General features: G+C 32.4%; 3 protein-coding genes across 7 annotated transcripts; 2 read left to right on the top strand and 1 right to left on the bottom strand.

Moving 5' to 3' along the window:
- The first annotated feature begins 57 nt into the window (after nucleotides 1-57).
- On the top strand, nucleotides 58-9,429 carry LOC103575132 (ATP-binding cassette sub-family C member 4). 2 transcript variants are annotated; one of them, XM_008554785.1, is made up of 16 exons: nucleotides 58-286; nucleotides 378-488; nucleotides 556-937; nucleotides 1,376-1,507; nucleotides 2,838-3,029; nucleotides 3,110-3,418; nucleotides 3,502-3,978; nucleotides 4,981-5,286; nucleotides 5,365-5,583; nucleotides 5,658-6,177; nucleotides 6,799-7,029; nucleotides 7,112-7,348; nucleotides 7,511-7,773; nucleotides 7,875-8,314; nucleotides 8,975-9,104; nucleotides 9,169-9,429. In XM_008554785.1, the coding sequence occupies exons 1-16, from the start codon at nucleotides 213-215 to the stop codon at nucleotides 9,382-9,384; spliced, it is 4,239 nt and encodes a 1,412-aa protein (XP_008553007.1). In that variant the 5' UTR covers nucleotides 58-212; the 3' UTR covers nucleotides 9,385-9,429. The 2 variants fall into 2 exon arrangements, with proteins under 2 accessions (XP_008553007.1, XP_008553008.1); XM_008554786.1 differs by lacking the exons at nucleotides 8,975-9,104; nucleotides 9,169-9,429 and adding an exon at nucleotides 8,441-8,643.
- A 986-nt stretch (nucleotides 9,430-10,415) lies between these two features.
- LOC103575142 (ATP-binding cassette sub-family C member 4-like) lies at nucleotides 10,416-22,077 on the top strand. Of its 3 annotated transcripts, none has more exons than XM_053739851.1 (15): nucleotides 10,416-10,771; nucleotides 12,591-12,701; nucleotides 12,830-13,234; nucleotides 13,308-13,499; nucleotides 14,446-14,754; nucleotides 15,080-15,547; nucleotides 15,618-15,923; nucleotides 16,737-16,931; nucleotides 17,007-17,520; nucleotides 18,272-18,502; nucleotides 18,650-18,886; nucleotides 19,506-19,768; nucleotides 19,968-20,407; nucleotides 20,498-20,627; nucleotides 21,811-22,077. In XM_053739851.1, exons 3-15 carry the CDS (start codon nucleotides 12,884-12,886, stop codon nucleotides 21,988-21,990), a joined length of 3,816 nt encoding a protein of 1,271 aa, XP_053595826.1. In that variant the 5' UTR covers nucleotides 10,416-10,771; nucleotides 12,591-12,701; nucleotides 12,830-12,883; the 3' UTR covers nucleotides 21,991-22,077. The 3 variants fall into 3 exon arrangements, with proteins under 3 accessions (XP_053595826.1, XP_053595825.1, XP_053595824.1); XM_053739850.1 differs by having other exon boundaries at nucleotides 12,778-13,234; XM_053739849.1 differs by lacking the exon at nucleotides 10,416-10,771 and adding an exon at nucleotides 10,872-11,190 and having other exon boundaries at nucleotides 12,778-13,234.
- A 63-nt stretch (nucleotides 22,078-22,140) lies between these two features.
- On the bottom strand, nucleotides 22,141-27,128 carry LOC103575133 (neprilysin-2). 2 transcript variants are annotated; one of them, XM_008554788.3, is made up of 8 exons: nucleotides 26,902-27,128; nucleotides 25,511-25,605; nucleotides 25,394-25,444; nucleotides 24,460-24,717; nucleotides 24,181-24,395; nucleotides 22,883-23,849; nucleotides 22,608-22,813; nucleotides 22,141-22,540 (listed from the first exon to the last, which is right to left on the bottom strand). In XM_008554788.3, coding segments are annotated over exons 1-8 (2,112 nt in total). In that variant the 5' UTR covers nucleotides 26,904-27,128; the 3' UTR covers nucleotides 22,141-22,222. The 2 variants fall into 2 exon arrangements, with proteins under 2 accessions (XP_008553010.1, XP_008553011.1); XM_008554789.3 differs by lacking the exon at nucleotides 24,460-24,717.
- Nucleotides 27,129-27,469: the final 341 nt, after the last annotated feature.

Genomic DNA, 27,469 nt, shown 5'->3' with positions numbered 1-27,469 from the left:
TAAATATTAACCTTCTGAGTTTAAATTTGAATTAATGTAATCAGTATTGTCAATGCCATAGAGCTAGACGGATTTCAATTAAACATTTTATGTAGCTTGGTTTCAAATTCAAAAATGAATACCGTTCATTCATAATAAGTGTTGATTTGATTAATAGGATTGAATTTAATTTAAAAAAAATTCATAAAAAGTTTTTTCAAAATTACATCACAATGAGAAAAAATAAAGAAAATTTGAAAAGAAATCCTATTGAGACGGCAAATCCCATTAGTCGATTATTTTTTTGGTTTGTTCAATTTTTTTCCTGAATTTGTTTACTGCATGTTGAGTGAAATGTGAATTAAATTTAAAATTTATGTAATTGTTTTAATTAATAGGTGGTCAGTTAAATTATTCAGAAAAGGTAATCGAGATGAACTTAATATGGATGATCTTTATGCCCCATTAGTTTGCGATGAGTCTGAGGGTGTGACAAACGAGCTGGAGAAGTATAAATTTATTTTTGGAATTATTTTTAAGAGTTGAAAAGAAAATAATAATAAACTATTCTATTAGGGCATGGAATGATGAATTAGAAAAAAGTAGAAGCCAAGAAAAACACAAGATTTATGACGGAAGTAAAATAAAATTATCAAAGCCAAGTTTCATTAATGCGATTTATCGAACGTTTTGGCTAAAAAACTTATACGTTGGATTGCTATTACTTTTTCAGACAGTGGTTTTACGTAGTGTACAGCCTATTTTTCAGGCACGTGTAATAAGTTTTTTTGATTCACAAAATATAGATTTAACGACACAAAATGAGGCTTTGAGTTATGCAGGTGCTCTTATTATTACAACACTTGGAATTACGTTTGTTATGCACCACATGAATGTTGAGAGTCAACGAATCGGAATGAGAATTAGAGTCGCGTGTTGTTCACTTATTTACAGAAAAGTAAGTTGATATTTTGTTGTATGAACTGGTGACAGAATAGTTCGAATGCCTGAAAATATATGCAATGTACGAAAAAAAATTAATGGTAATAGTGATGCAGAATGACCGTCATTTTGAGTTTTGGTCAAGAGATGGTCTGCTGACGGTCTTGTGACGAACGGACCTAAATGACGAGCCTGTTCTAATGCGGAATGGCCGTCACAAATGACGAACTCTGACCGGAAAATTTGTGACGGTCATTGCGCAATAGAACAGGCTCGTCATTTAGGTCCGTCGGTCACAAGATCGTCAGCGGACCGTCGTGTGACCAAAACTCAAAATGACGGTCATTCCACATCACTATGCATGTATAATTAAGCATACATTATTATCCAATGAATGTAATGATTTATTATGAATAGAATGTAAGTTATTAATTTTCTTTTTTTAATAAAACAGAGTCTACGTTTGAGTAAGTCAGCTCTTGATAGTACTGCTGGTGGTCAAATAATCAATCTTCTCAGTAATGATGTCAACCGTTTTGACCTTTTACCAATGTTTTTTAATTTTCTATGGATTATGCCGATACAAGTAAGCTTCTCAATTCATGATGTCATAAATGAACTGTTAAAGAATCGAATTTTAAGGTAATGAGTGACAAGGGATAAATCAATTTGAATGCAGATGAAGATAAAGTTGTCTGCGGAAATCGAAAACAAGGGTAGACATCCCTCGTACCTGCATTCATGTTTTATCCTGGGTCACTCATTATAATTTTCATAACATCTATTTGAAACTTTAAGCGCATGCTCAGGAATACAGGAATGAAAGCTGTCAGTTATTTTTGGATCTAGAATGTAATTGAGAAGTCTTAAATTTGTACACGGTAAGAAATAGTTTGCGGAAATCACTATGCCAGTATAAGCGTGAACGCCATACTTCTGGGACTCGTTACAATACTGTATTGGAATATTTTACACACTGTTTTAGTATCTGTCTGGAGACCATACCAGCATGGTGTTGAACGCCATGCATTTCTTACCGTGTACAAACCAATAGACATAAAGATACGGTTAATATAAATATAACTTAATAAACTTTAATAGGTAGGAATTGAATCTGATTTCATCCCGCTCACTTATTGAGTGTGAAATTTGAATAGACGTCACAATTTATCAAGGTATTAGCTTGAAATTAGTTTGCTTTCACTGGCTAAATAACCATTAAAGGTTAAAGTTTCACACACGTGGGTTGGAATGCCCTACTTTTCTCTCTTGGTGTGTAATATGCTTTTCCACTATACCTGCACCAATAGCTTAGAGTTCTACATTGTTTAGCCAGTAAAAAGTCGTACAATTGTCTTATAAGAAGAGAACCACTTTTTTTTGAATTGTTTCTCCATCATCCATGCGCGCGAAAGTACGTAAAAGAAATTCAATTCGTGGGTAAAAAAAAATTATTACGTCGTCCCAGATGAGTTACAGCATCTCACAACGCAAAAGTGGCCTTTTGACCGGTCGACCAGCACGAACTTTTTTTTTTTTGGGAATCAACTGTCTATATTTTGATTCTTAACGATCCATAGGGTAGAAAATATGTGCAATAATTTCCATTCGCTAATAAAAAAAGCAGCCCGAGATGAGTTATACTACCTGACAGCCACGTATAACATTATTATAGTCAAATCTTTTGGTTAAGAATCACTGTAGACATTTTCTACAGATTTCCGTAAGTCTCTAGAATGAAGCTTAAGCAAGACTTAATAAGATCTTCAGAAAATATACTCATGAAGTCGATCTTGTCCAAGTCTTGTTCAAATCTTCTGTCAGAGACTTGCTGAAGAATTTCTGTCAAGTAGCTTTTTTCAAAATAATCTTATTCCAGATATGTAATACCCTAATTCTTTTTTTTTGAAATCAAGGTCATCATTGTTGGTTACATAATGTGGCAAAGTATTGGAATTTATACTCTTGTTGGTTTTGCAACGCTCTTATTACTCACAATTCCCATGCAAGCATATGCTTCAATACTCAGTGGAAAATTACGGGAATCAATTGCAGGACTAACTGATCGGCGAGTTCAACTTATGAGTGAATTAGTTGCTGGAATTCAAGTATTGTTGATTCATTCAAAATAGCAGACATTTGTCTTGTTGTAAAAATTTTATAATGATAAAATAATTGTATTCTATAGGTAATTAAGATGTACGCTTGGGAAAAACCATTCAATAAAATAGTTTCTCAAACAAGATATGCTGAGATTAAAAAAATCCATAGCTCGTCAAACGTTCGTGGTTTGTATACCGCGTTGATGGTTTTTACTGAACGGACGGCGCTTTTTGTAACACTTGTTACTTTTGTATTAATGGGAAATCCCATGAAAGCTGAAATAACATTTCAACTATCAAGTTATTTCAACATATTGCAGATGGTTGTGGCTATTTTTTTCCCACAAGCATTGATACTATTCAGTGAAGCTGTCATTTCAACAAAAAGAATCGAGGTATTAATTCATTAATATTCCGACTATAGATAATTTAATTTTATCATTTGTCCCATACTATTCATTTATGTTATTTTCTGTAGGAATTTTTGTTACTCGAGGAAATAACTAAAACTCAGCAAGACTTAGCGAAAACAATAAAATCAACAGACAAAATTAGTTCGACTAAATCATCGTCAGTAAAAACACCGAACGCGGTGAGAATAGAACTGGATAAAGTTTCAGCCAATTGGCTCATTGGACAGTTGCCTCCAACATTATGTGAAGTGACATTGAATATCGAAGCTGGAGAACTGTGCACTCTAGTCGGGCCAGTTGGATCTGGCAAATCTTCGTTGCTACATTTGTTATTGCAAGAGTTACCAATTGGCGCTGGAACAGTTGGGCTTTATCAGTTTAAAAATAAAAACTCAACTGGCTTTGAGCCCAAGCGTGGATTTATACAAGACAATCCTGATATGACGATTTCATACGCTAGTCAAGATCCATGGCTCTTTTCAGGAACTGTTAGAGAAAACATTCTCTTTGGACTCGATTACAATTATACGCGATATCAAGAGGTTAAAATATTTACTTTTTTTTACTTCCACACGCAACTTCCTTGCTTCATAGAATTTAATATTTGAAAATATTACGGTAAGATGGATAGTGTTGTTCAATAATTATAGATCAAATTGAACGGTACATGGCATAGGCCCGGAGAACTTAACTGGTAGAGTATTCGGCGCATAGCATGGTCTGGCTTCGACTCACAGTTCGGACTATCCATATTTCTCTCAATTTATCTATTTATTCTTTGTAAGAAGGTTCCTTCTTTATCTTTTCCAACCCTCTTCTACATGGAAAGATTGGAACCCAACTGGTTACTGTTTTGCACTCGACTCAGTACGGTGCTGGATGATAATGCTTGATTGTGGTGCAGCACCACACTGATTACTGTGCGGAACTTGACTGATTCGTCTGCGTACATCACTCAGTCAGGTTCCGCACAGTAATAAGTGTGGTGCTGCACCACAATCGAACATTCTCGTCTAGCACCGTGCTGAGTCGGGTACAGAACAGTAACCAGTCGGGTTCCAATCTTTCCGTGTATTCTAATTCTCCTGTTTTAATAAAAGAATGTCGAAACGCTTCACACATATATTTCCGTATGTGCATACGTGAACGCATACTTTCCAGTTTTACGGCATTATTTAATGTAATTTAAAATGCTGCCGTGAGATGGATGACGTAGTTCAATTAATACAGATAAATTGAACGGAATTTGACGTATGCTTGGATACCTAAACTAGCAGAGGACTTGACGCGTTACGGAAGTGGTCAAGGTTTGATTCCTATTTCGGACTATCTGATTTTCTTTCTCAATTTAACTATACATCGAGAAAGTTCCTTTCTTATCGTTGCCTTTCAAATTCCTTTCTAATCCAAACTTCCTTGAAAAAAAAGTGTGGAATGTTTTACGCATCATTTCCCATATGATGTTCTACATATAAACATACTTTCCTGCTTCACAGCATTCAATATTCACAAGTGATAACTAAATTGGTCAATAATAATCACAGGTAACAAGAGTATGTTCACTTTTAAGAGATTTTAAACAACTACCTAATGGTGACTTAACCACTGTTGGAGAACGTGGAACATCACTTTCAGGAGGCCAGAGAGCTAGAGTAAATTTAGCGAGAGCAATTTATAAACAAGCCGATTTGTATCTTCTGGACGATCCCCTAAGTGCGGTTGATGCACGTGTTGGGCGCCATCTTTTTAAGAAATGTATTCTCGAATATCTTCGAGGAAAAACACGAATTCTTGTTACTCATCAGCTTAATTACCTAAAACAGGCAGATACTATTGCTATGATTGAACGTGTAAGAATTTTATATGTAGATTATAGATAAAAACAAAATACAAATTTAAATCAATAATAAGTATTGGCATTTAACCAGGGGTTTATCAAACATCAAGGCAGCTTTGATACTTTAACAAAAACGAGTTCGGAATTTAATAATTTGCTGAATGCTATGAAAAAAAATGATGATGAGTCTCCTGAAGATACAACCGTCACTGACACTTACAATTTTACTGATGGCAAAAATAGTTTTTTGAGATTTGATAAGTCCAGAACTTCACGAGTTTCTGTTAGATCTCAAGATAGTTATCAATTCGTAAGTAACATACAAACTATTTTAAAGTATTCAAGTATAATTAATAACTATAACTAACAATTTTATAATGGTAGATACCTTATCAAGAATTCACCATAGCAGAAGCAAAGTCTAATGCAGAAGATGAATCAGAGTCAATGGTATCCGGACGAATGTCAAACAAAGTTTATTATCGATACTTTCGTGAAGGGGGAAATATTGGCACACTTATACTACTGATAATGATTTGTATCATATCTCAAATAGCTACGAGTGGTGCTGATTACTGGCTCAGCTATTGGACAAATTTAGAAACTATTAGAACATCCTGTGGAAACTTGCAAGGCAACTGTTCGGTTTCTGGAAACGAATACGAATCCATGGTTAATAACACGTTTTTTCAATCACTTTCAATTCTGGATGCCGATGGTTTTCTACCTTCAGTAGATGCAGCTTACATTTATACAATGTGTATCGTTGGTTGTATTGTATTAACTATCTCACGAAGTTATTTTTTTATGCACATTTGTATGAAGGCTGGACGAAAACTACATAATCATATGTTTTCAAATATTCTGCAAGCAAAAATGCTCTTTTTCAATACGAATCCCTCGGGTAATGTTTAAATCGTAAACAATAAATAAATTTACTGTCATACTTATCCAGAAAATTCAATTTTCGAGCACTGAGTGGCGCCCGCAAAGGATCTTATTTCCGGAGATCCTATTTTACCGTCTTTATTTTGCGGCCTAGTCCAGTAATTGACTGTATTTTTCCTCTAAGACCAGACGAAAATGAAAGGGGCTGTAGTGAAAAGAATCACATTCTACTTTACCAACCGAAGATTTTGACTAATTCTTCAATTTAATTACTATTGAGAGGTAGCGCTAATTTTCTCTCTGTCTTTTCTCTCTCAAATTGAATTTTCTGAACAATAATGACGAAAAATATTGTACGTCATGCGATTGCTCAGTGGCGATTCAGAGGGTCTCGATTTCACGATATTCGCCTAATGTTTGTGACGCTATTTTACAAAAAAAGATTGTAATAACCGTCTAATTTGAAGTCTTGGATGTTTAATTTGCACTCTTTTTCATAAATTCGTGCCATAAACCTTAAGCTCATATCGCAACATCGAGATTGTAGGTAAAATTCCACTTTGCGACCATATGACATAAATATATTTTTTCAGTTTTAATGATTTATCATTGAATAGAAGACTCAATTTTATTTTAGGACGAATCTTAAACAGATTTTCAAAGGATGTTGGCGCCATGGACGAATTGCTACCACGGGCTATGCTCGAAGCTCTTCAAATATTTCTAGTTATGGCGGGAATATTGATAATTATTATAAGCGTCAATCCTTGGATGATTATCCCAATCGTAATCATGGGAATATCATTCTATTTCATACGTATTTATTATTTGAATACAGCTCAAGACATAAAACGACTAGAAGGTATCGGTATGTATCAACTTTCCGATAAACACGCAGTCATTCGCTTATAATATGCTAAATTTATTGATAAAAATATTTTATATTGAAGCAAAAAGTCCAGTTTTTTCACACGTCAGCACCACATTAAACGGATTAACAACGATTAGAAGCCGTGGTAAAGACATAGAGTTGATGTTATGCAAAGAATTTGATCAATATCAAGACATTCATACAGGTGCATGGTATCTGACAATAGTTACGGGATCAGCATTCGGACTTATTCTCGATTTGATTTCTTGTGTCTTCGTCATGTGTGTTTGCTTCTCCTTAATTCTTATGGATCCTGGTAAATATCTTAGAATAGCTAAAATTTTTTTAACACACTTATATATTTTTAACGGTATCTACTACAAATGTACGCTTTTAAATCATAAGCGTCGTGCTATTTGACCAATTTAGCTCAGTGACTAAAATACTATAAAGCAAATACCTAATTTTTATTCCTTAGAAAACACATTTGGTGGCTCTGTTGGTTTAGCCATTTCACAGTCATTGATTTTAACTGGTATGCTTCAGTATGGTGTCAAACAAACTACTGAAGTACAGTCACAAATGACTTCCGTTGAAAGAATTATTCAGTACACTGATTTACCAAAAGAAGGCCCAATAGAGTCATTGAATCCACCACCAGAAACGTGGCCATTGAGTGGACGAATTGATTGGAAAAATGTTTCGATGAGTTACAAAAATGATGATCCACCAGTTTTAAAAGTATAATAACATCTCTGTACTTAACGCATCACCTGCACTTCTCAATATCATAAGAATCTGATTTGTTATTGATATAAATAATTTTCTCTTTTGTTAATTAGAATATTGAACTATCTGTAAAATCGGGTTGGAAAGTTGGAGTCGTCGGTAGAACTGGAGCAGGGAAATCTTCATTGATATCAGCGCTATTCCGGTTAGCGGACGATGGTCTAAAAGGAAAAATAATGATTGACGGTTTAGATACAAAGAGCATTGGTCTTCAAGACCTACGAGCCAATATATCAATAATTCCTCAAGAACCTGTTCTCTTCTCTGAAACTTTGAGATACAATCTCGATCCATTTGGCAAATATACTGATAACGCAATGTTGGATGCTTTAAGAGAAGTAGAATTGAATGATTTAACACTCAATCAATGGGTTACTGAAAGTGGTTCAAATTTTAGTGTTGGTCAGCGTCAATTAATATGCCTTGCACGAGCATTGTTGAGAAATAATAAGATTCTTATTCTCGATGAAGCTACAGCTAATATCGATTCTCAGTAAGTATCATTTGAATTTTTCTTGCGAAAGTATCCTGCGAAAGACTCCTAGTTGCCTACGTATTTATGTACCTATCAATCGGTCACAATATATTAACACAAGATTCTAAGACAATATTATTGCAGATGCCTTGCAGAAGATGTCTTTCTCAAGATGTGTTAGTAAAGTTACTTACGCATATCTTGAGCGAGGCTTGCACCAGAAATTACTTACAGAAACTAAAGCTGTTTTGCACCAGAGCTGCGCAAGAAGTGTCAAATTGCACTATCTATGTATCTCACTCCTATCTCTGTCACTTTACCCTAGGATCCCGTATCTTATACCAATGGAGAAGATAAAGTGATAGACAGAAATGAGATAGATCATGTAATAAGAAATTTCTTTCACAGATCTGGCACAAGATATACGTTAGTCTATGAAATTAATTTCTGGTGCAAGATTAGCTCGTTGCTGTACCAATGCACTTTGGGCAAGATCTCTTCAATATTCTTGCACAATTCTTGAAGTTCAACATAACAAAAAGTTTTTTTTCAAGTCTTGTACAAGATCTGAAATTTAAGACTGTGTTAAGACATAGACAACTAGTGTACTGGCGACCAGGCTTAGGTGAAATCCCCATAAAATTATTGAATAGATTACATTGCTTATAATTGTTACAGGACTGATGCTTTAATCCAGCGAGCGATTCGTACAAAGTTTGCAGATTGTACAGTTATAACGATAGCACATCGTTTGAACACAATAATTGACAGTGACGCAGTTTTAGTCATGGAAAACGGTCATGCTGCGGTATTTATTATTAACGTGTTTGTGTTTTTATATGGAATCAAAAGCTAATCTGATATATTTTTAGGAATTCGGAAGTCCATATGAGTTACTCTTTGAAAAACCTACCAGCTTATTTGCTGAAATGATTGATCAAACTGGAAATGTAATGGCTGAGAAACTTTATGAAGAAGTTATAAAATGTCGCAATCAACAAATAAATTCTTCTATTCCGACTGATGATATCAATCAACAGACATTTTATGACAACAGCAGTACAATATTATATAGTGCTAAACTTTAGTTTTTAAAAAGACAACATTTCGGTGTTACATTTACTTAGATATTATTAACATGTAAGCAATAAATTTATTTTTTTTTAAATAATTTAATTTTCAATCATTTCCAATAATTGAAAGAGACTGTAAATCATCTTACGTATAGATATGATACTCTGGCGGACTGAATATAACGGTAAATTATCGTATATTACGATACTCGGACAATATACCATAATCGACCATAATCCTACCGTAGCGTGACTACAAAATATTTGTGCGAACAACAGCAAAGTTCTGGTTTTAATCCGCCAGGGCTCTAATTGAAATATTTTAAGTCTGGGAATTGAGATTTACAGTAAATTGACCGTAAGTTACGGTGAAGCTACCATTAATTAAGCCGTGGTGGATCCGAATTACGGCATATTGCCGTAATTACCGTAATTTGTCGTAATTTATGGTATTCAGAAAAAGTATGATGAATTAGGCATTGAACAGCAAAATTTTGGATTTTGACCGCAAAATCGTATTCAATGAACTGTAATTACGGTTATTTTACCATAAAGTAAAATATTGCACTGTAAACTAGAAAGAATAGATGCTTACCGTAAAAATACCACAAATGACTTAAATTGCCGTAAACAACCGTAAAATGTGGCTAATTCGCCGTAAAAATGCCTATGTTACGATAATGACCGTAATTTACGGTGATTCAGATCTACCAGGGAGACTAAGAGGAGAACGTGTACCATAATTTTACGGTAAGTCTACTTTTAAATACGGTAAAACTATTAACCCTCTAAATGTCAGAATTTACGGTCCAACAAGATGTTTACAGTAGCATAATATAAATGATTAGAGTAGCTTCTTCTGATTTTTACGGCAAATTAACCGTTGAATTACGGTATACTGCTATTAAGGCCAAGGTTAGGTTATCGCAGCATTACAGAACATTACCGTAACACTATGGTAATTTTACAGTAGATCTGCTGTAAGTTATGTTATGGTATTCCTGTAATACTACCGTTAACCTACAGTAATAAGAGATCTGCTAGAGTATAAGAAACAGTTTTACAAAATTTACCATGGACAAACATAATAGCTAGATTTTGAAAAAAACTACCTAAAAATATGTGTTACAAATAAAATAATAACGGACTTTGATATACCATTACAATAAAACCTTATCATCAATGTTATTAAAAAGCTATTAGTCTCAAATGATATCATAAATAGGGTATATGAAAAATAGTATAAGTTTTTTAGTTGTTTTTATATTAGTCGTTTAATAACATAGTGAAAGTCAAAATTATATTAAGAATCACGATGTGAAGTGTGTTTTGTTGTTCTTATGAACAGATTTTGAATTTACGTGCATTCAATTAGATTGTCATTTATAGTAGTGACTTTATAGTGAGTCTTTTACTAAATTTGATGTTTTAATTTTTATAATGTAAAATAAACAGTTTATCTATTATCGAATGATAAATTCTGAATAAAAAATATAATGAATTGTTTTAGTCTATATCGTGAAATCGATAAAGTTTAAAAGTATTGAATTTTCTAAAATGTTCAACAGTAACGTTAAAAAACTTGATAATTGCTTTAATTTAAAAAAATTACAAGTTTATCAATTAGAGTATTAATATATGAATTAAAAATATAAAGTACACATAATAAAAAAACACAATTGTCATTAAAAAATTGACTGAAATTGTGTTATCTGACAATAAAATAAAAGTTATTGTTATAATTAATAATACAATGTTTAAAAACGCAGTGAAAACGCCTAAAAAGAATTCTGCGAATTTCATCAGCCGACTATTTTTCTGGTTTGTTTAATTTTCTTATTAACTCTTGGTGGTGTATTATTGCACTCTGTATCAATACTATGAAATCGATGCCCGAAGAATACGCAGTTGAGTATAATCAAGTCTCTCTATAAAATCTTATGTTAGATTACAATTTTTTTCGATTGGTCAAAAGTGTGATTTAATGTATGTCACTAGATCATATCTTAAATGACGGTATTCAAGTAAAACGAGCGAAATATATCATTACTCAATGATTCAATTCATTAATTTAACATCCTTCTCTTTTATGACGTTGTTTTGAATTTAGCTGCGTTATAAACATGATTGAAATATCTGAAATTTACATGTGTAGTTAATTACTCAGCTCGCGCATGTGCAGATCAACAGAATGTCAGTTGAATTATATAACCTTACTTACCTCTGTTAATTGATACGACACCACACTAAAATTGAGGCTTTTTCGTTGATTTTACTTTTGTTAAGTTAAAATTATTCAATTCTACAAAATATCAATCTCTTTTATGATAAATGATAATAAAATAAATTCTTTTTACAAATCCGACTGCATGATTTTTACTTAAGAAATTAAACGGCGTTTTTCTTCGTGCATTTATTTCATGAACTCTTGTATATATCTATTGACATCTAGTAAAATGCCGATGTCACAAGATGTTCAAGATACAGTCAAATTCCATTAACTCGGTCAGCGAGTTTACGAAGAAGCGGAAATTTCTTGGAAATTTCGAATTATCAAATGCCCCTTCTTTTTCAAAGAGTAAACTACACACGGAAAAAAGTAACTAGGTGGGTCACCATGAAAAAGCACGTTGGTGCAATATGAATTACCACAACGTTACCACAACATGATTTTTCATTATGACCCACCTAGACTGGTTCATATTGCACCTCCTAGTTATTTTTTTCCGTGCAGTGCATGCGCTCTTCTATTACCCATGAATAATGCATAAATATACAAAGAAACATAACAATGTGTAAGGTCCGGTTGGAGACAGCGTAGCTCGTAGAGGGGGGGGGGTCAAAACTGAGGAAGTTCTGAGTTATTGGAATCCGACTGTATTATTTACCCTAGTAGTATTCTTAATGAAGTTTTATGTAAATTTGTAACTTGTTTTAAGCAAGTCTGTATAATTAGTCTTGAGGAAGTCTCAGAATAATGCTTCTGTAAAATATCTTAAGTAAAACTGTAGCAAATCTTGGCTAAGATACAAGGATAAGACCTATTCAGAGTTGCTTCAGATATCGATCTTGATAAGATCTACAGAAAAAGTTTGCTTATGAAATCCGTCTTGTTCAAGTCTTGTGTAAATCTTGTGTGAATCTGCACAAGATTTGCTGCATGATTTTCTTCAAGTATCTTGCTTGATAATGCTACTGAGTATGTTTATATCAATATCTAGGTGGACCGTGAACTTATTCAAAAAAAGTTATCAAGACGGACTTACTACAGAAGATCTTTGTGTCCCGCTAGCTTCTGATGAGTCTGAAAGTGTAGCCAATGACCTAGAACGGTAATTATATTTTTGAACAATTACTCGTGCGTTTTTTAACAGTTTTTGAAAAATCCTGATTGTTAAAAAATATTAGGGCATGGAATAACGTAAAAGTAAAACCTAATTTAATGAAAGCTATCATTCAGATATTTTGGTTCAAATATCTGTGCATCGTTATTTTGGTACTATTCGAGCAAGTAATGTTACGCAATTTACAACCATATATTATGGACTGGATCATTGAATATTTCGAAATAGAAACTGCAGATAAAACCACACAAAATGATGTTTTAATTTACGCAACTGCTCTTATTGTTACAATAATTGCAATTAGTTTCATTGTTCATCACATCAATTGTCTCAGTCAGATACTGGGAATTGAAATTAGAGTAGCATGTTGTTCGTTGATTTATAAAAAAATTTTAAAGCTCAACAAATCGGGATTTAGAAAAACGACAGTTGATCCAATAGTAAATCTTTTGAACGACGATATTTACACTTTTGATTTGTTGCCATCAAGTCTCAATTTTCTATGGATAACTCCTATCCAGGTAAAGTATTTTCTTTGTTATGACAACGTTCTAAATTAATAATTTACTAACAGTAAATATTTTTGACAATTAGATTGTTATTATTTTTTCTATTGTATGGCAAAGTATTGGTATGTATACTATAGTAGGGTTTGGAACTCTTCTGACTATTGTTATTCCTACGCAAAGCTGCATTGAAATGTTGGACAAAACAATAAGAAACACTATTACTAAATTAACTGATAAACGTAATCAAATTATGAAGGAAATAGCGGTTGGAATTAAAGTATTTCTGATTTTGAATTTTATTTTGAGCTTTCATTATATAGGATATCGTAGACAACTATAGTGACAACGAGTATAATACTATACTTATTGGCACGCCCCATGTAACAGTTAATTGCAATCTTGTCTAATCCTGGTCACCAGTACTCTAGATGTCTAAGTCTTTACATAACTATGGATCTTGCTGCAGACACTGGCACACAGATTTCAATTGAAAGTCTTGTAGAAGACAGAAAGAAACTTTGTTTTATGTTGTACTTCGAGAATTGTGCAAGAACATTGAAGATATCTTGCTAAAGGTGCATTGGTACAGCAACGAGCTAATCTTGCTCCAGAAATTAGTTGCATACACTTGCGCAAGCCTTGCACTAGAGATCTGCGCAAGGAGAATCATATTACACATTATTGATCTCACTTCTGTGTGTCACTTTATCTATAATAAAGACTGCCACTTAATCCATGGTAAAGTGACAGAGATAGAAGTGAGATATATCGATAGTGTAATATGACACTTCTTGTGCAGATCAGGCGCAAGACTGCGTTAGTGTCTGCAAGTACTTTCTGGTGCAAGACTCGTTCAAGATACACATAAGTAACTTTACTAACACATCTTGAACAAGACATCTTCAATGTTCTTTTGTACATTATTATGTGCAAGTCCTGCAACAGTCTTGTCTCAGAATCTTGGATGAAAATCTTGTAGCAGATTGATAGGCATACAAAGACGTAGACACCTAGGAGTCTTTCGCAAGATACTTTCATAAAAATGGTAGAAGACTACTATTAGATTGTCCTGCGTACATCTTGGGCAAGTCCATGTAGTATATAGCAAAAAATTCTTCTTACCAGTGCATTAATCAGCGTATTGTGATTAAAATTGTTACATAAGCAGTTGTCTAAGATCCCAGTATTCATTTAAATTAATAATAATTAATTTTTTCATTTAGATAATTAAAATGTATGTATTGGAAAAATATTTTGATAAAATTATGTCTGAAATAAGATTGGAAGAAGTGAAACAATTACAACGTTCATTGTATATTCGAGTACTTTATTCATGTTTACCAGGCTTTGTCCATAAAATAATGGTTTTTATGACGCTTGTTATTTATAGTTTAGATGGCAATATGTTTCAATCCAAAGTAACATATAATATTTCCGTTTATTATCATATTATTCAGTTACTCACGGTAATATATTTGCCGCTGTCGATATACCATGTAATGGAAATCAACACTATGGTTAAAAAAATTCAAGTAACAATTTTTATTTATTATATTTTACAATCATTCAATTTTTTATATAGTTCATGCTTAAAATAAACGCCATTAAATCTCAAACATCGTCCTTATAAACTTTTTGATTAGATTGTAATCATTTCTGATTTAAGCATCAACTTTAAGCATCTATTACATAAAACATCATAGAGAACTAGTGACATCGAGTAAAGTACTATTGTTCGGTTAATGACACTGCTGATGATTGTGTTGACAAGACTCGAACTCCAGTATTATCCTCGAAGGCACTGGCTATCTAAGGCACTATTTTATACCAATAACTCGAATCATTACTTTGTTAAAGAATTTTCTTCTGCTTGATGAAATTTGTGAAATTTCAAACAATTTAAAGAAATCTGTGAATGAAACCAATCTCAATTGTGCTAGTCAAAATGAAACAACTAATGCAGTGAGGGTTGAGTTGAATAACGTATCAGCTAGTTGGAAGGTTGATCAGTTACCTCAAACATTAAGTGGCGTAACGTTGAAGATCAATAGTGGAGATTTGTGTGCTTTGATTGGTCCTGCCAACTCTGGAAAATCTTCACTGTTAAATCTACTGTTGCAAGAAATACCAATCAGCGCTGGAACAGTTGGGCTCTTTCAGTTCAAAAATGAAAACTCGACTGACTTTGACTCCAAGCCTAAATTTATACAAGACAACCCTGACATGACTATCTCATATGCGAGTCAAGATCCGTGGCTCTTTTCAGGGACAGTTAGAGAAAACATTATCTTTGGACTTGATTATGATTCAATGCGATATAGACAGGTTGAAACATCAAATTTTTTTATTTTCTAAAGTTAATGTATGGTAACTTAATGATAAATAATAATCATAGGTGACAAGAGTATGTTCACTTTTGAGAGACTTTAACCAATTACCCAATGGTGACATGACAATTATTGGAGATCATGGAGAACCACTTTCAGGTGGTCAGAAAGCAAAAGTTAATTTAGCGAGAGCTATTTATAGGCAAGCTGATTTGTATCTTTTGGATGATCCTCTAAGTGCGATCGATGCAAGTGTCGCGCGACTTATTTTCAAGGAATGTATTCTCAAGTTTCTCCAAGGAAAAACACGAATCCTTGTTACTAATCAACTTTACTGTCTCAAAGAAGCTCACACTATTGCATTATTTGAACGGGTAACATTATTAACTATTATTTATATTCTGCAAGAAATCGCCCAAGAAAAATCGTATCCTAGTAGCAATCTTAAAGAAGTTTTATGTAAATCTGAATCTTAGGACTTGAGTAAGTCTGCACGATCGGTCGTGAGGAAGTCTAAGGCAAGATGGTTCCGTAAGATATCTGAAGTAAATCTGTTGCAGTACCTGGCTCAGAAACTGTCATAAGACCCATTAGGTCAGGTTTGCTGCAGAATTACTTAATTTACTGTAGATAGCTACTCTTACTTCGATAACCATGTATTAAGCATTAATATAGTAAATTCAGTAGTGTTCACTTAATGTTCGATTTAATTTCAATACTTTCAATTTTTATAACTCTGTCAAAAAAATCCTCGTAGGATTGCATGGAAACCCATACAAGGAAAACAAAATAGAGGCTGCAACAGGATTTTGCCTTGTTAATGAAACAGGATTTTCCTGATGCAGCAGCATGATACATCCTGTGGGAGTACCAAAATGAAATCCTGTTGCAGCGCCTATTTTTTTTGCGGTAAAGTATGGATTCATGTAAGAATCTATAGGAATTAGAATAGGAGTGCAGGGATTTATATACAAATCCATGTAGGAAACTATGTGGATTTGGATTCCCATATGGGAAATCCAGATTGGGAATGGTGAGTACCTGGATTCTCATATGGGAACTTATCATAGGAACTTGAATTTATGGATTAATATTTTATTAGCAGGATGTTTGTTAACAAACGTTTAGTTGATGCTCTTTATATCAGTATTTGTAATAAGTTATTGATTTCCCTTGTTATTTTCCAGGGATTTATAAAGATTCAAGGTGATTTTGATGCTCTAACAATGACAAGTTTTGAATTTAATGAAATGTTAAATACAATTCGACAAAACGAGGTACAAGATTATACTCAAATATTTACAAATGATATAAGTGAAGAAAATGAAATTAATAATGGTAAAAAATCAACTTTTGTTCAATCTCGATATAGTTGTCAGTTTGTATGTTATGTTTCATTAGTTAGAATAATTAAACTATGTAACAATTAAATTGAATAACCTGTTTTTTATCTTTAGATACCACGTGAAGAATTAGTAGAAATGAAAATTCATAACAATGTCAATAACAGAATAATAAAAAAGAGTGATAGCTATAATTTGAAAAAAATCAACCGACGCTACTCAAACTCATGTAAAAAAATTACAATTTTTATTTTACTGTTGGTTTTATATATTTTATTACAATTAACGACTATTGTTGTCGACCAATGGATGTCTTACTGGACAACTGTAGAGACAATTAGAACTTGCATTCAAGCTCCTAAAGACATATGCATTGGCTATGAAAATCAATTAAACTCAATGGTTGATATTAATGTAATAAAATCACTTCTGAATGATCACAAATTATTATCAGCGAACTTTGCAATATATATTTACACAGTATTTATTATGGGTCTTATTGGATTACTTTTTTTAATAGTTTATTTAACAATAAATATTTTTATAAGCACTGGACAAAAACTATATTTTTTGATATTTTCTAATTTACTCCAAGCCAGAATGCATTTTTTTAATTCGCATTTGTCAGGTAAATATGAAATAAAAGTTTATATTTATTTCGGAATGTTACTTTTATTCTCTACCCGGAAAGGAAGCTCAGATATGATCATAAATGACCATGTATGAATGCTCAGATCTGATAAGATTCGAAAAAGATCATGTCGATCATACATGATCATATACGATCATACATGGTCATATATGATTATGTATGATCATGTAGGACCATGTATGATCATGTATGAGCAGGTATGATCTGATCAGATCTGAGGATTCATATATGATCATTTATGATCATATCTGAGCATTTTTTCCCGGGTATCTAAAAATCCATGTAGCATTGCATGGGAATCAATATAGAAATGGATAGATTTATACAGGAATCCATATGGGAAACTATGGATATCTAGAATTCCATGTAGGAAACAATGGGTACTTAAATTCCTGTGTGGGAAATCCGTACGGGAATCTGAGCATCTGGATTTCTATATAAAAAATTTATTTTGAATTCGGGGTTTCTGAATTTTTATATAAAAAATATATGTGGATTACTTTAAATATGTCATAGATTCCTATATAGAAACACAATTATATCGAAAATTGTCAAATAATAATACACTTTTTTTTCGATTAATATTTTTCCATTAGATTCAATTGGAATTTTCAATTCGGGTTTTATGTTAACATAGAGATTTTTTATATTGACAATCGGGTTATTGTCATAATGACAAAGAAAATAATTGACATCTAATAGAAATTAACTAAATAAATTTTTCCAGATAAAATTTCAACTACTTTATTGAAAGATATTAAAATTATGGATGATTTATTCATACCAACAGCTATACAAATTATGATTATAATTGTTCAAACTATCGCAATTATAATAAATATTATTACTGTTATTCCTTGGATAATGATACTAGTTATAATACTAGGACCAATTTTGTATTATCTCACGTTACAGTTTTTGAAAACAATGCAAAATGTAAAGCAATTAGAAAATATTAGTAAGTGATAAACTTCAATGTACACAGAAAAAAAGAAGTTCCTGGGGCAGGAATTTTTTTTTTCGCCCCAATTAAAATTTTCTTTGTATACTTAAGATTAAATATAATTGACAGTTCATGTGAATAACGATTCTTTAATTGTTTCAGCAAAAACACCGGTTGCTTTGTATACCAGTGCAACATTAAATGGCTTAACGACTATCAGGAGTCACAATAAAGACAGACTGTTACTGTTACGAAAAAATTTTAATCATTATCAGGAAATCAATTCTGGAGCGCGATATTTACTAGTATCTATGATGTCAGCTTATAGCCTCGTAATCGAGTTGATTTTTTGTATTTTCGTCAGTGTTGCTTACTTTCTCCTAATTATTATGCATCAGGGTACAATTATATACTAAACAGTCATTAAATTTATTTTCGACTTCTAAATTATGATACACTGTGAAAAATTCCCCATAAATTTTACTATTGTTGCATAGTAACACCGGACTATAAGAAAACTGATACAAAATTTACAAGTGTCCCATAGTAAAGGTATGCGCATAGGCCACAATCGTAGTCTGCGCATACGTTTAAAATGCGCATAGGTCACAATCGTGTAGCCTGCGCATACGTTTAAAATGCGCATAGGTCACAATCGTGTAGCCTGCGCATACGTTTAAAATGCGCATAGGTCACAATCGTGTAGCCTGCGCATACGTTTAAAATGCGCATAGGTCACAATCGTGTAGCCTGCGCATACGTTTAAAATGCGCATAGGTCACAATCGTGTAGCCTGCGCATACGTTTAATATGCGCATAAGCGACAATCGTGTAGTCTGCGCATACGTTTAACATGCGCATAGGCCACAATCGTGTAGTCTGCGCATACGTTTACTATGGGACACTTGTAAATTTTGTATTAGTTTTCTTACAGTCCGGTGCTACTATGCACCCATAATAAAATTTGTTGGGAATTTTTCACGATGTAGTTATATTAATTAGTTCTTTTATTTTGTAGAAAAAACTTTTAATGAGTCCGTTGGTTTCGCTATATCTCAATCGTTGATTTTGTTTAGTATACTCCAGAATAGTGTCAAACAAATCATTGAAGTACCGTGTTACTTGAAATCAATCAGCAGAATTTTTCAGTATGTTGATGTTCCTAAAGAAGGACCAATTGAGTCATCGAATCCACCACCAACCAATTGGCCGTCAAGTGGACAAATTAGATGGGAAAATATTTCCATAAACTACATAAAAAATGGTTTACCAGTTTTCAAAGTACAATTTATAAATTTATTAACTATTAGGTAGGCCAGAGCAAAATGAGCATGTTAAAAAAAAAATTTACGAACAGTATTTTGTATGCCTCAAACGCGAAGCAGTTTTCAACTGCTCATTTTGCGCTGTCTTCTGTATAATATCTAGTAATTAAAAACATTTATTAATCAAATTAAATTATATTTCTATGCATAATTAGAATATAGATCTAATGATAGAACCATGTTGGAAAGTGGGAGTTGTTGAAAGAGCTGGAACTGAAAAATCTTCGTTAATATCAACGCTCTTTCGTCTGGTTGATAATGATTTACATGGAGATATAATAATTGACGGTTTGGATACAAAGAGCATTGGCCTTCAGGATTTACGATCTAATATATCGATTATTCCAAAAGACCCTTATCTATTTACTGGGACATTACGATATAATCTTGACCCTTTTCAGGAGTATACAGATAAAGCTATGTGGGGGGTATTGGGAGAAGTTGAACTAAATGATATGACACTCGATCAATGGATTTCTGAAGGTGGTACCAACTTCAGTAGTAGTGAACGCAAACTTATTTGTTTTGCCCGAGCTTTGCTACGGAGTAATCGGATCCTTGTCCTCGACCACATCACTAATGATCTCGATTTAAAGTTAGTATTGTTATTAGTAATTGAGAGTATCGATATTATTATTGATATTGTGTAAAAAAATACTATTAAATTTAAATTTGATTTTTTTAGTACAAAAGTAATAATCCAAAGAGTCATACAATCATATTTTAAATATTGTACGATAATCACTATAACGGATCATTTGGACTCAATAATAAACAGTGATATTATTCTTGTTATGGACAATGGATGTTTGGTGGTAAATATTCATTAAATTTTTTCATGAAATATAGGTAATTATGAAATAGTATATTACACACCAAGGGAGGCAAGTAAGACATTTCAATCCACGTATGTAATTGCCTATCCGAGGTGAGGGTCGCAAACATGCGGGTTGAGACGTCTTACCCATATCACAATTTGATTGCAATCTTGTCTAATCCTGGTCACCAGTACTCTAGATGTCTAAGTCTTTACATAACTATGGATCTTGCTGCAGACACTGGTACACAGTTTTCAATTGAAAGTCTTGTAGAAGACAAAAAGAAACTTTGTTTTGTGTTGTACTTCGAGAATTGTGCAAGAACATTGAAGATATCTTGCTAAAGGTGCATTGGTACAGCAACGAGCTAATCTTGCTCCAGAAATTAGTTGCATACACTTGCGCAAGCCTTGCACTAGAGATCTGCGCAAGGAGAATCATATTACACATTATTGATCTCACTTCTGTGTGTCACTTTATCTATAATAAAGACTGCCACTTAATCCATGGTAAAGTGACAGAGATAGAAGTGAGATATATTGATAGTGTAATATGACACTTCTTGTGCAGATCAGGCGCAAGACTGCGTTAGTGTCTGCAAGTACTTTCTGGTGCAAGACTCGTTCAAGATACTCATAAGTAACTTTACTAACACATCTTGAACAAGACATCTTCAATGTTCTTTTGTACATTATCATGTGCAAGTCCTGCAACAGTCTTGTCTCAGAATCTTGGATGAAAATCTTGTGGCAGATTGATAGGCATACAAAGACGTAGACACCTAGGAGTCTTTCGAAAGATACTTTCATAAAAATGGTAGAAGACTACTATTAGATTGTCCTGCGTACATCTTGGGCAAGTCCAATGTCTATAAAAGGATTTTTGTGATCAGTTTGTTGACCAGCAAATTGTAATGGAAATTTTTACTTGGATACTCTTCCATGGTGTGTATACTATTTTTCACCTGATCTGCACCTGAAAGTTAATTGTTTGTCTGTTTGGAGGAAGAATGGTGCATGCACTAATTATTATTTGTTTTCTTACAAGAAGATAGAACGACGTTCTTTCCAAACAGTACATGAATTTAAACTTTCGATGCAGGTATGGTAAAAGATACTATTCCTCATTTATTTTGATTAAAACCTTAAAAAAATTTATAACTTTAATTATTATTATTTAGGAATTCGGAAGTCCATATGAATTATTAATTATAAAAAACAAAAGTATTTTTGGTCAAATGATTAAAAAATATGATGAAGTGGTCATTGAAAAAATATTTCAAGAAGTTATAAAATATCACTATCAACAAAGACGTTACAATTTGAGAAAAAATAATTTATCAAGACTAAATAATGTTTAACTTTTTTTTTTATAGGAATTTTTTTTGTCGCATTGAAGCAATTAAATTTAATTATTAATTACAAATCTTTGGTACATTATTTAAAACATCATAAATAAAAATCTAATGTATAGGTTACATAAATATTAACCTTTAAGATGAAGTAATAAGTTATTCATTTCACATAATTTTTTATTGAATAAATAAATATTTCGTAATGACATGTGAGTCTAAAATCATGTAGAATTTTTAATTACAAAATAATGCATTTGTTTTTGGAATTCATTGAAGATTCTAAGGGACAATTAAAGTCTTTAGAGAACTCCGGGATATTTGAAAGTGGCCAATTCACACGCTTATCATAAGATGTCTGGCTAGAAGTATAGGTCCAAGACTTTGGCGAGCAATTAATATTTCCGTACACCAACCAGAACAATTGATTGGGTGTATACATTCGAGCTAAGTTCGGTTCTTCTCCATGTTCTTCAGCCCACTCTCGATAAGCTGAATAAGCCAATTCAACACCCATTTGTTGAGCGATGGTGTTCTTCAAGTTAACTATACCGTATGCCTAAAAAATAAAAACTTTAGTTTCATGACCCAACGTGGATTCTCTCCAAATTTTCACCAAATCGTACTTGGGTTCCATATCCTTCAGTGTAGTTGCTGTACTTTTCAACGATACACTTTTCCGTTTCATTATTCAAATACTTTTCTTTGAAATCAACTGAGAAATCAACAGCTCGGCCCATTTCATAACCAATAAGTGCTCCAATCGCACCGAAGTTTGTGTAGTTATAACGATTCGTGTTGATTAAAAATTTGCTCAGCCAATCTGTTATGACTACAATACAAAAATTAGGAATATAGTTTGTGAGCCTGATTAAAAATAATAATTAAATAACATAATTACCAATAATATTTTCACGTCGACAATAGTAAGATTCTTGAGCTGTACCCATGGTCATAATTGTAAAAATATCTTTCCAGTCATACAAATTAGTTGGCTTACCAAATGCTGTTAGCTTCCGTTTTATTGTAAATGATTGAATACTCAAAAAATTACCCAAATAATTATCCTTAGTGATTTTAAGATCTTCGAAATATTCAAATAATTTTTCATCGTCCAATAATTCCTCAGGATAACCCACAACAGTCGTTAAATTTTCAACTTTTTTAATCACTTTTTCTTTAGTGTAAGCGTCCAAATTTTTCGATTTAAGACTATCCAGCAATTTTTGTTTAATGTTTGAAAAAATAAGGGCAACACTTTGTTTAACTTTTTGGCTTACTGGATAAGTGCGTGCATAGTGAGCTCGTACGATACTCGGTAAGTAGATTTTAGCTTCTGCAAAACAGTCATGGAATCCAATGAGTCGCTGTTTGAAGAATCCATAAGTTTGAGCAAAGTTATACAGAGTCACGGATTTAATGAAAGGTATCGAAAATTGAATTATTTTCCAAATTGCGTAGTTTGCTTGTACCCTTTTTGAAGTTTCATTCATCAATTTTTCAAAGTTTGTTATGTAGTTTTTATTCCAAACAGCTACGAGGGTTTTGTTGTCATGAGGAAAGTATGGGAGCAAGTGATTATTAAAATATTCATCCCAATTTATACTTGGCCATGTTTGCTTTATTTCACCAAGTGCCATTGTGGTGAAAGTTGGGTTAACTGGTGGGTAGCTGGTTATTTGGTTGGTTCCATAAATAAGTTTCTTTTCGAATTCAAATGCTGCTCTAAGATCTTCTTTAGCTCGTGGTGCGTTAGCTCCCAAAAATTTAGCAACATTGATCATATAATTGTAGTAATAACTCATTAGACTATAATTCCGGACGTTTTTCACATGTTTATATGTAAATTCTAGTTGAGGCGGATGTAACTATTTTAACCCAAAAAGAAAATTATTTTTATCAAAACAGCAATAATGGCAATGGTATCGTCATCTTTTTACAAACGACTATTAACTCGCCGGTACATAAATATATTTAGAAGAAATTAAAAATAAATAATCTGATGACCGGTTGACTCTGCAAGCAAGTACTCAATTTTCCGTTTCAAGCTCGAGAAACATTTTTTGTTCATAATTATCTAGACTCGATTTTCGAAAATTGGATTTGAAACTAATGACGATTGTTTTTTTGAAAATTTTCAATTTTTTTAGCGGAAAGTTAAAAAAAAAAGCCGATAACAGGCCGGTTACAGAGACTTACATTGAATGATACTGCGCCATCAGACACTGATGGCAAAACAATGAAATACATAAAACTTTGGCTAGACACATAACCAATATTCTCTGCTTGGCTAACGAATTTAATCCAGTCAAAGTCTTTTTCATTCCATTTATCACCTTCAACAACTGGCCACCCACCTAATTTTGAAATGACTTCTTTCAGAAATTCTAATCTATCCTCTTTTGCACCCGATTCTAAGCAAAATTTTTAGTCATAAATAAAGATATTGTTTGTTTAAACTTCGAAATAAAAACCTACTTGAATAATCATTATTTTGGTTAAGATTTTGACAGGAATCTATAAAATTTTTCAGAAAATTCAAAGGCTTCAATTTATGGGATGAATTTGAATAGAGTGTTAATGCGTCCAATGCTCCGTTCACAGATGTTATAGATTCGAAAACACGATTCGTTAATTTTGGTGCATGGGGTAAATCATCAAAGTTACCACAAGCGAATTCGTAGAAATTTTCACAGGGGTCAACACTTTCTTTCATATTTTTAACAAGATCATATTCTGAAAACTTTTTCGATTAATAAAACATTCTCTATAGAAGATTCTATCTTTACGGAAAAAAAATAGTGAACACTAATGAGAACTATTGAAAATTCATTAGTGTTAATAAGTTATTGTTAGTGATTATTAGTATACTCTGACCAGTGAATTTTGAAACATTATTGGAAATTATTAGCATTGAAAAGCTTTTCAGAAGTGATCATAACCCTGGTCAAAAATAAAACTTGATTTAGATTTGGTTGTCTTAAATCGTGACTGTAAGACCAGCTAAGTAACGACTTAAGACGATCCTAACTTTTGAGTTTATGGTGTTGGCAGAGTATTACAAGCTTCAATTAATGAGCAGAAGGATCTAGGTTCGAGTCCCAGTAATAACGAATAATTTTTCACCGATAAAAAAATTAATAAACATCTATTAATGAGTACAAATAGTAATCATAAGTATATGTTAATTATTGGCTCTAAATCCTTTTTATTGGGTTACACCATTGATACTACGAAATAAGTGAAATACGCTTATGACAGTAAAAATTCCGAGAACACTAACTACGGACGCTAAACGCACTAATTACATTAAAGCATTACTGCACGAGAATACTAGATCATTAGTTTTTCATTGTGTTTTCCGATAGTGTTCATTAGTATTTTTCCGTGAGGGTAAACCTTCAAGACTTACCGTAACTTATATTATCTATAAAGCATTCACGCGTCTTACAATTATATGTTCCTGTAAATATTAATAATATAAAATTTAACAAATAAGTAGATTTTCTAATTGATCAGTTAGGATTACCTTTATCATCAGGAAAATCAGGTTTATTAGTTACGTTTTCAGCCGCAATCAACGCTGCAAAAAATATTACCAGCAAATTTGACCATATCTTTATCCTGTGAAGTAATTCAAATATTTTAGAGAGAAAGAAAAAAATCGTATACCAGATTGCAACTCTGGTTACTTTTAATACTTTTTTTATTTAATAATTGCTTCTGTCAAAATCTCAAAAAATTACTTAATGACTGAAAAAATTCTCTCATAATTTCAATTAAAAATCACTTATTAACCTGACTAGTTTTTTTCAGCAGTAGACAAAAATAATTGTATTTGATTAAAAAAAAAAAAAAAAAAAAAAATCCTCACAAGATTAAAATTTTTTAGCTCAATTTTGAAATTTTAGCTAACGCAAAGCCAGAACCCTTTCGATCGAGATTGTCTCTTCACAAACGTGTAGGAAATTATTACCTTGTGTAAAGTTCAAAGTAGCAAATTTGTAAACGAGAATTTGGATCAAGTAAAAGCATTGATCACTTTCAAAAGGAATTCAAATATTTGAACATCAGACAAAAGTTTTCGACATTTACAAACGATTTTTATGTAAAAAACCTTATTGCGAATTATTCACTGATTCACGTAAGCTAGGAATCAGAATGCACATATATATTATTAATTCGAAAATGTATACTACGGCGATGTATTTAATTTAAAGACAAAGAAAAAACTTGTCACTACGCTTATATTCCCTATATTTGATTATTGCGCTGCTATATACACAGATATAACGGGTGAACAACAATTAAAGCTCCAAAGGAAACTCAATGCTTGTGTCCGCTATATTTTTAAAATTTCGAAATATGAGCATGTTACATCATATTATAATAATCTACGATGGCTAACTTTAAAACTAAGGCGGGAGTTTTTTCTATGTTGTCTACTTTATAAAATATTGTATTTGAATAAAAAACAACTTCTTTCAAACAATTTTTGTGTGCCAGAGTCTCGATTTCGAAGAGGCGATATCCGTCGTGATTATTTAATATTACCAAACTGTCATAGCATGAAGTATGATAAATCATTTTTAATGTGCGCAATTAGAATATGGAATGAATTACCTAGTACTTGTACGCAAAAGCCTACATTTAATGAATTTAGGAAAGCGTGCTATGATTATTTTTTGAATAAGATAACTAATTAATTAACGATAAATGAAATGATTATATGATTATACATTAAAAAAAAAAAATATTTATACATTTATAACATACATATACTTTAAAACAATTGTATTAATATCTTTCGTTTAACCACTATATATACTATTATATAAAATTATGTATTTTGGATGGCCGCAAGGAGTAACGACTTCATGGCCAATTAAGTAAATAAATAATAATAATAATAATACTTACATTTTTAAAATGATGAGTGAAAACTCGGTAGCCTCAGAATAACTATTACTATTACACACGCAGCCTAAACAATGACGGCGTTGATATAAAAATCAGATTCTTAATGTTCGCTGTTCGTCACGCAATACCTATTTATATCACTACTTTTTCAGTATGATAAGACGGAGTAATACCGAAATTTTATTAGAGTATGTGTTCAATAATGAAATATTTTTTTCCCAACCAATGACTGAAGTCTATTAGAGATATATTTTGTCTCTAATTAGCCATTTTTTTTTTAAACGGCTACATTATAAATTCTGAAAAAGATGGTTTCTAAAGTATTTATACCCTGGTAAAATTATTTGGCTGAAATATCGCTGAAGCCGCAGTATTTATTAGAAGAGATCGAAAGTTGGCCGATAAATCGAGACTATTTTCAAATTTTTTAGGCCTAATTATCGGTTATTTCTTGGCCTAGCTAATTTTCAGCCTTGGGTTCACGATCTGGGCCTTTTTCGACTGAGAAATAATTTTATTATTATTTTGGCTTGAAATTTTTTACCCGGGTAGTGTGAATACTTTTTAT

This window comes from Microplitis demolitor, chromosome 6, assembly GCF_026212275.2.
Source record: "Microplitis demolitor isolate Queensland-Clemson2020A chromosome 6, iyMicDemo2.1a, whole genome shotgun sequence".
Classification (NCBI taxonomy): Eukaryota; Metazoa; Arthropoda; class Insecta; order Hymenoptera; family Braconidae; genus Microplitis; species Microplitis demolitor.
This window is presented reverse-complemented; position numbering and strand designations above follow the sequence as displayed.